The sequence below is a fragment of the Dendropsophus ebraccatus genome, chromosome 1, assembly GCF_027789765.1.
Source record: "Dendropsophus ebraccatus isolate aDenEbr1 chromosome 1, aDenEbr1.pat, whole genome shotgun sequence".
Lineage (NCBI taxonomy): Eukaryota > Metazoa > Chordata > Amphibia > Anura > Hylidae > Dendropsophus > Dendropsophus ebraccatus.
The window spans coordinates 233,114,852-233,127,941 of NC_091454.1; the positions used below are offsets into that span (position 1 = coordinate 233,114,852).

A 13,090-nucleotide genomic window follows, 5' to 3' on the forward strand; every position below is an offset into this window, starting at 1 on the left:
CGTATCTTTGCACTGAAAAAATTATAAATCGCGCGGACTCTAAGTCCACGCCCCCCGTAACGCCCACAGCACATAATACCCCAAGGTTACTACTTCCCCCCCCCCCCACACACACACACACCACTACCACATAATACCCCAAGGTTACTAACCCTCCCCCCCCCACAGCACATGATACCCCAAGGTTACTACCCTTCCCCCCCACCAGCACATAATACCCCAAGGTTACTACTCTCCCCCCCACACACCACTACCACATAATACCCCAAGGTTACCACCCTTTCCCCACCACCAGCACATAATACCCCAAGGTTACTACCCCTCCCCCACAACCACCACCACATAATACTCCAAGGTTACTACCCTTCCCCCCACCACATAATACTCCAAGGTTACTACTCTCCCCCCCCCACCACCACCACATAATACCCCAAGGTAACTACCCCCCTCCCCCCCACCAGCACATAATACTCCATGGTTACTACCCTTCCCCCGACCACATAATACCCCAAGGTTACTACCCTTCCCCCCACCACATAATACTCCAAGGTTACTACTCTCCACATAATACCCCAAGGTAACTACCCCCCTCCCCTCCACCAGCACATAATACTCCATGGTTACTACGCTTCCTCCCCCCCCCCACCAGCACATAATAACGCACGGTTACTACTCTCCCCCCCCCCCACCACCACCACATAATACCCCAAGGTTACTACACCCCCCCCCCCCCCCCACCAGCACATAATACTCCATGGTAACTACCCCCCCCCCAGCACATAATTCTCCATGGTTACTACCCTTTCTCCCCCCTCACCAGCACATAATACCGCATGGTTACTACTCTTTCCACCACCACCACCACATAATACCCCAAGGTTACTACCCTCCCCCCCCCACCAGCACATAATACCCCAAGATTACTACCCTTCCCCCAAGACGACCACCACATAATACCCCAAGGTTACTACCGTTTCCTCCCCCCCCACCACCATATAATACCCCAAGGTTACTACCCTCCCCCCCCCCACCACCACATAATACCACCACCACATAGTACCCCAAGGTTACTACCCTCCCCCCCACCACATAATATTCCAAGGTTACTACCCTCCCCCCACCAGCACATAATACCCCAAGGTTACTACCCTCCCCCCACCAGCACATAATACCCCAAGGTTACTACCCTTCCCCCTACCACATAATACCCCAAGGTTACTGCCCTTCCCCCAAGACCACCACCACATAATACCCCAAGGTTACTACCCTTTCCTCCACCACCACCACATAATACCCCAAGGTTACTACCCTCCCCCCCACCACTTAATACCCCAAGGTAACTACCCTCCCCCCACCAGCACATAATAACTCAAGGTTACTACAGTTCCCCCACCACCACATAATACCCCAAGGTAACTACCCCCTCCCCCCCTCCAGCACATAATACCCCAAGGTTACTACCCTTCCTCCCCCCCCCCACCAGCACATAATAACGCACGGTTACTACTCTCCCCCCCAGCACCACCACATAAAACCTCAAGGTTACTTCCCTTTCCCCCCACCACCACATGATTCCCCAAGGTTACTTCCCTTTCCCCCCACCACCACATGATTCCCCAAGGTTACTTCCCTTTCCCCCCACCACCACATGATTCCCCAAGGTTACTACCCTTCCCCCCCTACCAGCACATAATACCGCACGGCTACTACTCTCCTCCCCACCACCACCACCACATAATACCCCAAGGTAACTACCCCCCCACCACCACCAGCACATAATACTCCAAGGTAACTACCCCCCAGCACATAATTCTCCATGGTTACTACCCTTTCTTCCCCTTCACCAGCACATAATAACGCACAGTTACTACTCTTTCCACCACCACATAATACCCCAAGGTTTGTACCCTTCCCCCAAGACGACCACCATATAATACCCCAAGGTTACTACCGTTTCCTCCCCCACCACCACCACATAATACCCCAAGGTTACTACCCTCCCCCCCACAACCAGCACATAATACCACCGCCACCACATAGTACCCCAAGGTTACTACCCTCCCCCCCACCACATAATATTCCAAGGTTACTACCCTCCCCCCACCAGCACATAATACCCCAAGGTTACTACCCTCCCCCCACCAGCACATAATACCCCAAGGTTACTACCCTTCCCCCTACCACATAATACCCCAAGGTTACTGCCCTTCCCCCAAGACCACCACCACATAATACCCCAAGGTTACTACCCTTTCCTCCACCACCACCACATAATACCCAAAGGTAACTACCCTCCACCCCACCACATAATACCCCAAGGTAACTACCCTCCCCCCACCAGCACATAATACCCCAAATGATACTACCCTTCCTCCCCCCAGCACATAATACTGCAAGGTTACTACCCTTCCCCCCCCCCACCAGCACATAATACCCCAAGGTCACTACCCCCCCCCCCCAGCACATAATACCCCAAATGTTACTACCCTTCCTCCCCCCAGCACATAATACTGCAAGGTTACTACCCTTCCCCCCCCACCAGCACATAATACCCCAAGGTTACTACTCTTCTCCCCCCACCACCACATAATACCCCAAATGTTACTACCCTTCCCCCCCACCAGCACATAATACCCCAAGGTTACTACCTTCCGCCCCACCAGCACATAGTACCCTAAGGTTACTACCCTTCCCCCACCATGACCACATAATACTCCAAGGTTACTACCCCACCAGTACATAATACCCCAAGGTTACTACTCTCCCCCCCACCACCACATAATACCCCAAGCTTACTACCCTCCCCCCCACTAGCACATAATACCCCAAGGTTACTACCTTCCCCCACCACCAAATAATACCCCCAGGTTCCTACCCTTCCCCCACCACCACTACATAATACCCCCAGATTACTACCTTTCCCCCACCTCCACTACATAATACTCCAAGGTTACTACCCGTCCCCCACCGCCACCACATAATACCCCAAGGTTACTACCCTCCCCCCCACCACATAATACCCCAAGGTTACTACCGGTCCCCCACCACCACCACATAATACCCCAAGGTTGCTACCCTTCCCCACAACCACATAATACCAGAAGGTTACTACCCCCTCCCCTACCAGCACATAATACCCCAAGGTTACTAACCTTCCACCACCCCCACCAGCACATAATACCCCAAGGTTACTACTCCCCCCCACCACCACCAGCACATAATACCCCAAGCTTACTGCCCTCCCCCCCCACCAGCACATAACACCCCACCAAGGTTACTACCCTCCCCCCCCACCAGCACATAACACCCCACCAAGGTTACTACCCTCCCCCCCCCACCAGCACATAACACCCCCAGGTTACTACCCCTCCCCCCACACCACCACATAATATCCCAAGGTTACTACCCTGCCCCCACACCACCACATAATACCCCAAGGTTACTACCCTGCCCCCACACCACCACATAATACCCCAAGGTTACTATCCTCCCCCCAGCACATAATACCCCAAGGTTACTACCCCTCCCCCCACACCACCACCACATAATACCCCCAGGTTACTACTCTTTCACCACCACCACTACATAATACCCCAAGGTTACTACCCTCCCGCCCCCCACCCATAATACCCCAAGGTTACTACCCTTCCCCACCACCACCACATAATACTCCCAAGATTACTACCTTCCCCCCCACCACCACATAATACCCCAAGATTACTACTAGTGATGAGCGAACGTGCTCGTCCGAGCTTGGTACTCGTTCGAGTATTAGGGTACTCAATGGTTCTCGTTACTCGGACGAGCATCTCGCGATACTCGAGGAAATCTCATTATCCGTTTCCTATAAGTTTGGGCGCTATTTCTCAGCCAATTAACATGCAGGAGACTCTTTGGTACATCCTGCGATGACGTGGGACCCATACATGTCGACAGCAGCGATTGGTTGGCCAGATCAGATGACCCTGCCATATAAAACTGGGCGCCGGCAGTGCTGGCTTCAGACGCATGCTGTGAGAGATCAGGGAGAGAGCTGCTGCTGGTCAGGGAGGGAATTAGCGTTCCAGTAGGCAGGGAATACTAGCAATACAAACAGCCCTTGTAAGGGCTTAAAATCGTTATTTTTTTGTATTACTAGACTGCTGGCTGGGACTTGCAGTGCAGCTACCAGGATTTCACCAGCACACTGTGGTGATCGGCTGCTGGCAAAAAGGGGGCATTAGGTGTGGCATACACCCCCCTAAGAAGTGCTCAGTACTATTATATGATTTTGTGGCTGGTGATCCTGGTGTACTACATTGTATTGCTGGGATTTGTAGTACACCTGCATAGAACTTCACTGCTCATTGTCCTGTGTAACAGGTGGCATAGAGCACAGACCACAACTTACACACAGACTCTATACGACAGACTCTATCCAAATACTAGTGTGACACTGACCACCAGTATATTTACTTATTTTTGTATTTCTTACTGAAGCCATATCCAAGCTCACTGCTAATTGCCCTGTGTAAGGGGGTGTCACACAGTGTATAGGTGCAGCCACCAACAGATTGTATACCACCGCCTCCAAAAAAATAGTGTGACCTGACCACCAGTATATTTTTTGATTTCTGTCTTTCTTACATAAGGCATATCCAAGCTCACTACTGATTTCCCTATGTGAGAGGGTGGCAGACAGTATATAGCTGCACTTGCACACCCAGACTCTATACGACTACCTCCAATAGTAGCCTCAGTAATATATTTTCTTGGCTTGCTGTGATCTGTAGTGCAGCTATCTCAGTCTTTACTGTGCAGTGTCCACAAAATGGTGAAGCCCAGGGGTAAGGGTCCAGGACGAGGGCGTGGGGTTCTAAGCAATGCAGTAGGCAGAGGCCGTGGTTCAGGGCAGGGTGACACAGCAGCACCTCGAGGAGGGAGCAGTGGCACACCGCAGATATTCACTCCCTAGCTTCTTCGCACAACTTGTGAACAGGTGATCACGTGGATAGCGGATAATGTGTCCAGTAACTTCTCCACCACCCAGTCTTCCACACAGTCCACCCACGCTACCCAAGGGAGAGGAACCCTTGCTCCATTAGCTCAGCCTCCTTCCCCACAGCCTGGCCCCTCCATCCACCACCACCACCGCCAGGCTCCCAGGAACTCTTTTCTGGACCCTTCCCTGAGTCAGAGCAACCGGAGCAGCCGATCTGTCCTGATGCCCAAACTATGCAGCTCACGCAGTCAGTGGGTGATGAGAGTGGGGACTTGTAAGCGGGGTTGGAAGAGGTGTATGATGATGACGAAGAGACCTATGAGTGCTAAACTCCCCACTCAGAGGAACCAAGGCCGTTCAGTGACTGCAAGTCGCACCCCTGCTCCTTCCCCTTTGTCACATGCTGGCTCTGTCAGTCCCCCCGCCCAGGCCCCAGGCACGAGCGCCTCCCGCCCTACACGCACCCCTTCACTTCCACTATGCTCCACACCCTCCAGCAAGGTGTCCAAGCGTTCAACTGTCCCTGCAGCAGACCTTTGCACGGAAGTGCAAGTACACTGCCACTCACCCGTATGCACAAGCCCTAAATGTGCACATAGGCAAACTGCTGAGCTTGGAGATGCTGCCATATCGGCTGGTAGAGACAGAGGCTTTTAGGAACCTCATGGCGGTGGCTGTCCCTCCGTACTCTGTCCCCAGCTGCCACTACTTTTCACAGTGTGCCGTCCCAGCCCTACCCCAGCACGTGTCGGATAACATCATCTGTGCCCTGACCAACGCGGTTAGTAGAGGCTGGGACAGAGTCTGACCCTGGTTCCGCTCATGTGCTGCCCACCCTGAGGATTGCGGGGCCTACCTCGGTTGCAGTCTCTCATGATTTGTATACCTCTTTCTCCTCCTCTTCTTCCTCCTCCTATTACCCTTCACGAGCATGTCGCCTCCATTTCGTAGCATAAGCAGTGCGGTGTTGAAACTGCTGAGCTTAGGCGACAAGAGGCACACGGCCCAGGAGCTGTTGCAGGGCATCACGGCGCAGACAGATCTTTGGCTCGCGCCACGGAGCCTCAAACCAGGCATGGTTGTGTGTGACAACGGGCGGAACCTGGTGGCGGCTCTGCAACCTCACACATGTACCATGCCTGGCCCACGTGTTTAACCTAGTGGTGCAGCGGTTCCTTAAAGAGTCACTGTCGTATTTTTTTTTTTTTGCAGAAATCAATAGTCCAGGCGATTTTAAGAAACTTTGTAATTGGGTTTATTAGCCAAATCTGCCATTATCTGCATGTAAAATGCCTTTTCCCAGGTCCCCCCCTCCTTCCTCTTTTTCATCCACTCCAAAAAATCTGAAAATTGTGACTTGTTGCAGGAGACGTCCCCTGTCTGCTCTAGGGAGAGGGGAGGGGGGAGGAGGAAGGAGGGAGTTAGCCGGCAGCAGAAAGCAGATAACAGAGGATTACAGGCACAGAGCTGGGTGACAGCTGTAATCCGAGCTCAGACAGGTCACTGGTGACTGTCACAGGAGATATCCCGTGAGGGATTTGTAGATTAACTCTTTGTTGTCCTGTTTTGGTCTTTTCTTTAGCTCTCTCCATAGGAGAACAATGAAGACAGGGGGAGAGCTTCAAACTGATTTTTCATGATAAAAATGCATTTTTCGGATAATAAACCCAATTACAAAGTTTCTTAAAATCGCCTGGACTATTGATTTCTGCAAAAAAAAATTTCACGACAGTGACACTTTAAGACCTACCCCAATTTGGCTGACCTGCTCACCAAGGTGCGGCGCATCTGTGCGCATTTCCGCAAGTCAACCACAGATGCTGCCACCCTTAGGGCAGTGCAAAGGCGCTTGCAACTGCCAACTCACCGACTGCTGTGCAACATGCCCACGAGGTGGAATTCCACCTTCCAGATGGTAGCCAGGGTTTACAGCAACGCAGAGCCATTGTGGAATGCCAGATGTCAACTCAAATCTACAATGAGGAGTGGACGTGGATGTCTGCTATCTGTCAGGTACTGGGCCCCTTTGAGGAGTCAACACAGATGGTCAGCAGCGATGCTGCCATCATCAGCCTCACCATCCTCACCATCCCCCTGCTGTGTCTGCTTCAAACCTCCCTGCTCAGCCTGAAGTCTGACACTTTGCCTTCGTCTCAGGAGATGGGGGAAGAACATCCGCCGCTAGATAGCCAGACCACCCTCACGTCAGTTTCTCAGCACAAAGTAGAGAAGGAGGAAGAAGAGGAGCCTGCTGCCGCGACTGAAGAGGGTACACATGCTCAATCCTAACTTGTTGAGCGTGTATGGCCTGAAGACGAGGAATTGTTGGAGGAGGAGGAGGAAATTGAGAGTCAGCCTATTGAGGAGAGGGAATTGCGTGTTGGTAACCTGGCGCACATAGGTGACTTTATGTTAGGCTGTCTTTCCTGTGACCCTCGGGTTAAAAAATTTTTTGACAACACAGATTACTGGGTGTTCACCCTCCTGGACCCTCGGTACAAACAGAACTTTTCCACTCTCATTCCTGCCGAGGAACGCAGTATGAGAGTGAATCAATATCAACAGGCCCTGGTGCAGAAGCTGAAAATGTACTCCCCATCTGACACCACTAGCGCCAGAGGACATACTTCTGTGGGCCAAAGAGCGGGGGAGAGAAGCGGTGGAGCAGGCAGCTTGTCAAGGGGCAGGGGAACACTCTACAAGGCCTTTGAAGGTTTCATGGCACCCCAGCAAGACTATGTCAACCGTCCCCAGTCTAGACAGAGTAGGGGGGAAGCCTTCAGGAAGATGGTGAGGGAGTACCTTGCTGACCATACCAACGTCCTTCCCGATCATTTTGCTACCTACAACTACTGGGTTGCAAAGCTGAATACGTGGCCCGAACTGGCGCTTTATGCCTTGGAAGTGCTGGGCTGCCCTGCCGCTAGAGCTAGAGCCGCTAGAGCTAGGTCTTCAGTGCAGCTGGTGCCATCATCACTGATAAGCGCACCCGCCTGTCAACTGACCGCTGACAGGCTGATGTTTATAAAAATTAACAAAGCCTGGATTTCACCTGAATCCAACTGTCCACCCGGGGAAAGCAGGTGAACATGAAGATTCTTGGTATCTCCTCTCCTCCTCCTTCTCCTGTTCCTCCTTCAATTCTCAGCCAACAGCCCATTCTACTTCCGCCATGCTGTGTCTGGCATAATTTTTGGGAGGCTCACCTGCTGCCGCTTCTACCTTGGTCACTGGGTCCTCACTACCATGCTGTGTCAGGCCTAATTTTAGGGAGGCTCACTTGCTACCTCACTCACTTTTAATGGTTCTCTCTGTCATGCTGTGTCTGGCATAATTTTTGGGAGGCTCACTTGCTACCTCACTCACTTTTAATGGTTCTCTGTGTCCTAACTGCCATGCTGTCAGGCCTAATTTTTTAGAGGCTCAAGTGCTACCTCACTCACTTTTAATGGTTCCCTGTGTCCTCACTGCCATGCTTTGTCAGGCTAATTTTTTGGGGTGGTTCATATGCAACCTCTGTTTTAATGGTTCCCTGTGTCCTCACCGCCATGCTGTGTCAGGCTAAGTTTTGGGAGGCTCCCTTGCTACCTCACTCACTTTTAATGGTTCTCTGTGTTCTTACTGCCATGCTGTGTGTTGGCTAATTTTTCTGAGGTTGAACGCCTGCCTTATCTACCTTGTTCACCGAGTTCTCACCGCCATGCTGTGTCAGGCTAAATTTTGGGGTGCTTCATATGCTACCTCTGTTTTAATGGTTCCGAGTCCTCACTGCCATGCTGTGTCAGGCTGAGTGTTTGGGAGGTTCATATGCTTACCTCTGTTTTAATGGTTCCGTGTTCTCACTGCCATGCTGTGTCAGGCTGAGTTTTTGGGTGGTTCATATGCCTACCTCTGTTTTAACCAGGCTGTTGCCCAGAATTTGGCATAATGGTGCGATTAGGCAGCCTCAGAGGCGTCCATACATGCTGACCCTGCTGTTTCCTGTCCATTTCCAGGTTTTCACACAACCTTTCCTCTAACGAACTTGTGTCCCCTGCAAAAATGCTCGAGTTTCCCATCGACTTCAACGGAGTTCGTTACTCGAAACGAGCAGCCGAGTATCGGGAAATACCCCTCCCCCAGCACATACACACGTACCTGTACCATGTCCTCCGCTTCTCTTTCCACCTTTCTGACTGTTTCCAGAGAGAAGTCATCACACACCCTGAAGGGTTCCTTCTATAACCAGAGTATAACCGACCGTCATCACCCTCCATAGCATCATCCTCATCACCCTCCATAGCATCATCCTCACCCCCCACCCTCATAGCATCATCATCCTAACTCCCCACCCTCATAGCATCATCATCCTAACTCCCCACCCTCATAGCATCACCTTCCCTACCTCCCCCACCCTCATAGCATCATCATCCTCACCCCCCACCCTCATAGCATCATCATCCTCACCCCCCCACCCTCATAGCATCATCATCCTCACCCCCCACCCTCATAGCATCATCATCCTCACCCCCACCCTCATAGCATCATCATCCTTACCTCCCCCACCCTCATAGCATCATCATCCTCACCCTCATAACATCATCATCCTCACCCCCCCTCATAGCATCATCCTCACCCTCATAACATCATCATCCACACACCCCCTCATAGCATCATCATCCTCACCCTCATAACATCATCATCCTCACCCCCCCCACCCTCATAACATCATCATCCTCACCCCCCCCCACCCTCATAGCATCATCATCCTCACCCCCCCCTCATAGCATCATCATCCTTACCTCCCCCACCCTCATAGCATCATCATCCTCACCCTCATAGCATCGTCATCCTCACCCCCCCACCCTCATAGCATCATCATCCTCACCCCCCCCACCCTCATAGCATCATCATCCTCACCCCCCCACCCTCATAGCATCATCATCCTCACCCCCCCACCCTCATAGCATCATCATCCTCACCCCCCCACCCTCATAACATCATCATCCTCACCCTCATAACATCATCCTCCTCACCCCCCCACCCTCATAGCATCATCATCCCCCCCCTCATAGCATCATCATCCTGACCCTCAAAGCATCATCATCCTCAACCCCCAACCCTCATAGCATCATCATCCTCACCCCCCCCCACCCACCCTCATCCTCCGTCAGTCACCTGGGTGACCACCCTGCCGCTCCTCTTGCGCTGGGTCAGGTGTGCTGTGAGGGTTCCTCCAGAATCGGTGAGGCTTATGATGGAATCGGCCAGAAGAGTCAGAGAGCGCAGGAGGCCGGGGGGGTGGAGATCAGTGTGGATCAGCGCCACCACACGAGTCTCACCTGTCAGGGACAGGAGGTCAGGTCATACATACAGCTGACAATATGGCAGGGCTCCTGTCCAGTGTAGCTCCGCCCACATGACACTAGACAATGATGGCATCCTTACCTCTGGAGAGCTCTCGTAGCATGTGGCAGACGGCATGTAGAGGGCGCCGCGCCAGGATCCAACTTAGAGAGTCCAGGACCAAGGTGACTGTGCCGCTCCTATCCCCCACCCGCTCCTGGATCCCCCGCACAGAGAGGTCACATAGAGTCAGCAAGTGTAAGCTCTTCTCCCAACCCAGAGGGTCCAAGAATCCATCATGGTATACAAGGCTGAGGGACAAGAGGACAAATACCATCAACATAGGAGGCACAAGGTCATCACAGTGACAGTCGAGCAATAACTCCCCCCCGCACCATCACAGTCAGAGCCGAGCAACAACCCCCCCGCACCATCACAGTGACAGCCGAGCAACAACCCCCCCCCACCATCACAGTGACAGCCGAGCAACAACCCCCCGCACCATCACAGTGACAGCCGAGCAACAACCCCCTGCACCATCACAGTGACAGCCGAGCAATAACCCCCCACACCATCAGTGCCAGCTGAGCCATAACCCCCACAACATCACAGTGACAGCTGAGCCATAACCCCCTGCACCATCACAGTGACAGTCGAGTAAAAACCCCCCGCACCATCACAGTCAGAGCCGAGCAATAACCCCCCGCACCATCACAGTGACAGCCGAGCAATAACCCCCCCACCATCACAGTGACAGCCGAGCAATAACCCCCCGCACCATCACAGTGACAGCCGAGCAATAACCCCCCCACCATCACAGTGACAGCCGAGCAATAACCCCCCGCACCATCACAGTGACAGCCGAGCAATAACCCCACACACCAACACAGTGACAGCCGAGCAATAACCCCCCCACCATCACAGTGACAGCCGAGCAATAACCCCCCACACCATCACAGTCAGAGCCGAGCAATAACCCCCCGCACCATCACAGTGACAGCCGAGCAATAACCCCCCCCACCATCACAGTGACAGCCGAGCAATAACCCCCCGCACCATCACAGTGACAGCCGAGCAATAACCCCCCCCACCATCACAGTGACAGCTGAGCCATAACACCCCGCACCATCACAGTGACAGTTGAGCCATAACAACCCGCACCATCAGTCAGAACCGAGCAATAAACCCCCGCACCATCACAGTGACAACCGAGCAATAACCCCCTGCACCATCACAGTGACAGCCGAGCAATAACCCCCGCACCATCACGGTGACAGCCGAGCCATAACCCCCGCCCCATCACAGTGACAGGCGAGCAATAACCTCTCACACCATCAAAGTGACAGTCGAGTAATAACCCCCCCGCACCATCACAGTGACAGCCGAGTAATAACCCACCGCACCATCACAGTGACAGCCGAGTCTCACACCATCAAAGTGACAGTCGAGTAATAACCCCCCCGCACCATCACAGTGACAGCCGAGTAATAACCCCCCCGCACCATCACAGTGACAGCCGAGTAATAACCCCCCGCACCATCACAGTGACAGCCGAGTAATAACCCCCCGCACCATCACAGTGACAGCCGAGTAATAACCCCCCGCACCATCACAGTGACAGCCGAGTAATAACCCCCCGCACCATCACAGTGACAGCCAAGTAATAACCCCCCGCACCATCACAGTGACAGCTGAGCCCCCCCCCGCCCAGGGTAACCAGGTACCACACCTCACCATTACAGTGACAGCTGAGCCATAACGAGGTGCTGCAACCCCCATAACTGCTCCTCTGCCCTCTACAATGCCCATAACTGCCCCCTACAACTCCAACACAACCATTCCCCTTCATCATGCTTTGCCTCTCCCCCTCACCACAACCCTATAACTACCCCCCACCACACCGCTCCCCTCACCTGGGTGACAGCTCCGGAGGTATCCCAGCACAGAATTCTTCTTTTGGAACCTCAAAGCCAAAGATATGGACATGCTCCCCTCTGTAACATAGCAACCAAAAGATTATGGTGACACACCTGCCCCACATACACCTGTACCCTCTACACCCATCCCCATCATACCCCAGACCATATACCACCCACATACACCTGTACCCTCTACACCCATCCCCATCATACCCCAGACCATATACCACCCACATACACCTGTACCCTCTACACCCATCCCCATCGTACCCCAGACCATATACCACCCACATACACCTGTACACTCTACACCCATCCCCATCATACCCCAGACCATATACCACCCACATACACCTGTACCCTCTACACCCATCCCCATCATACCCCAGACCATATACCACCCACATACACCTGTACACTCTACACCCATCCCCATCATACCCCAGACCATATACCACCCACATACACCTGTACACTCTACACCCATCCCCATCGTACCCCAGACCATATACCACCCACATACACCTGTACCCTCTACACCCATCCCCATCATACCCCAGACCATATACCACCCACATACACCTGTAACCTCTACACCCATCCCCATCATACACCAGACCATATACCACCCACATACACCTGTACACTCTACACCCATCACCATCGTACCCCAGACCATATACACCTGTTCCCTCTACACCCATCCCCATCATACCCCAGACCATATACCACCACCCACATACACCTGTACCCTCTACACCCATCCCCATCGTACCCCAGACGATATACCACCCACATACACCTGTACCCCCTACACCCATCCCCATCATACCCCAGACCATATACCACCCACATACACCTGTAC

The 13,090-nt window shown here is 53.0% G+C and overlaps 1 protein-coding gene across 1 annotated transcript in view; it reads right to left on the reverse strand.

Moving 5' to 3' along the window:
* Positions 1-8,980: 8,980 nt before the first annotated feature.
* LOC138786514 (elongator complex protein 5-like) overlaps positions 8,981-13,090 on the reverse strand; it is a 39,060-nt gene continuing 34,950 nt past the window's right edge. The window contains exons 3-6 of the mRNA XM_069963497.1: positions 12,220-12,300; positions 10,409-10,617; positions 10,139-10,302; positions 8,981-9,199 (exon numbers count right to left, since the gene is read on the reverse strand). Of these exons, the coding sequence (XP_069819598.1) occupies positions 8,981-9,199; positions 10,139-10,302; positions 10,409-10,617; positions 12,220-12,300 (673 nt within the window). The remainder of the gene's footprint in view (positions 9,200-10,138; positions 10,303-10,408; positions 10,618-12,219; positions 12,301-13,090) is intronic.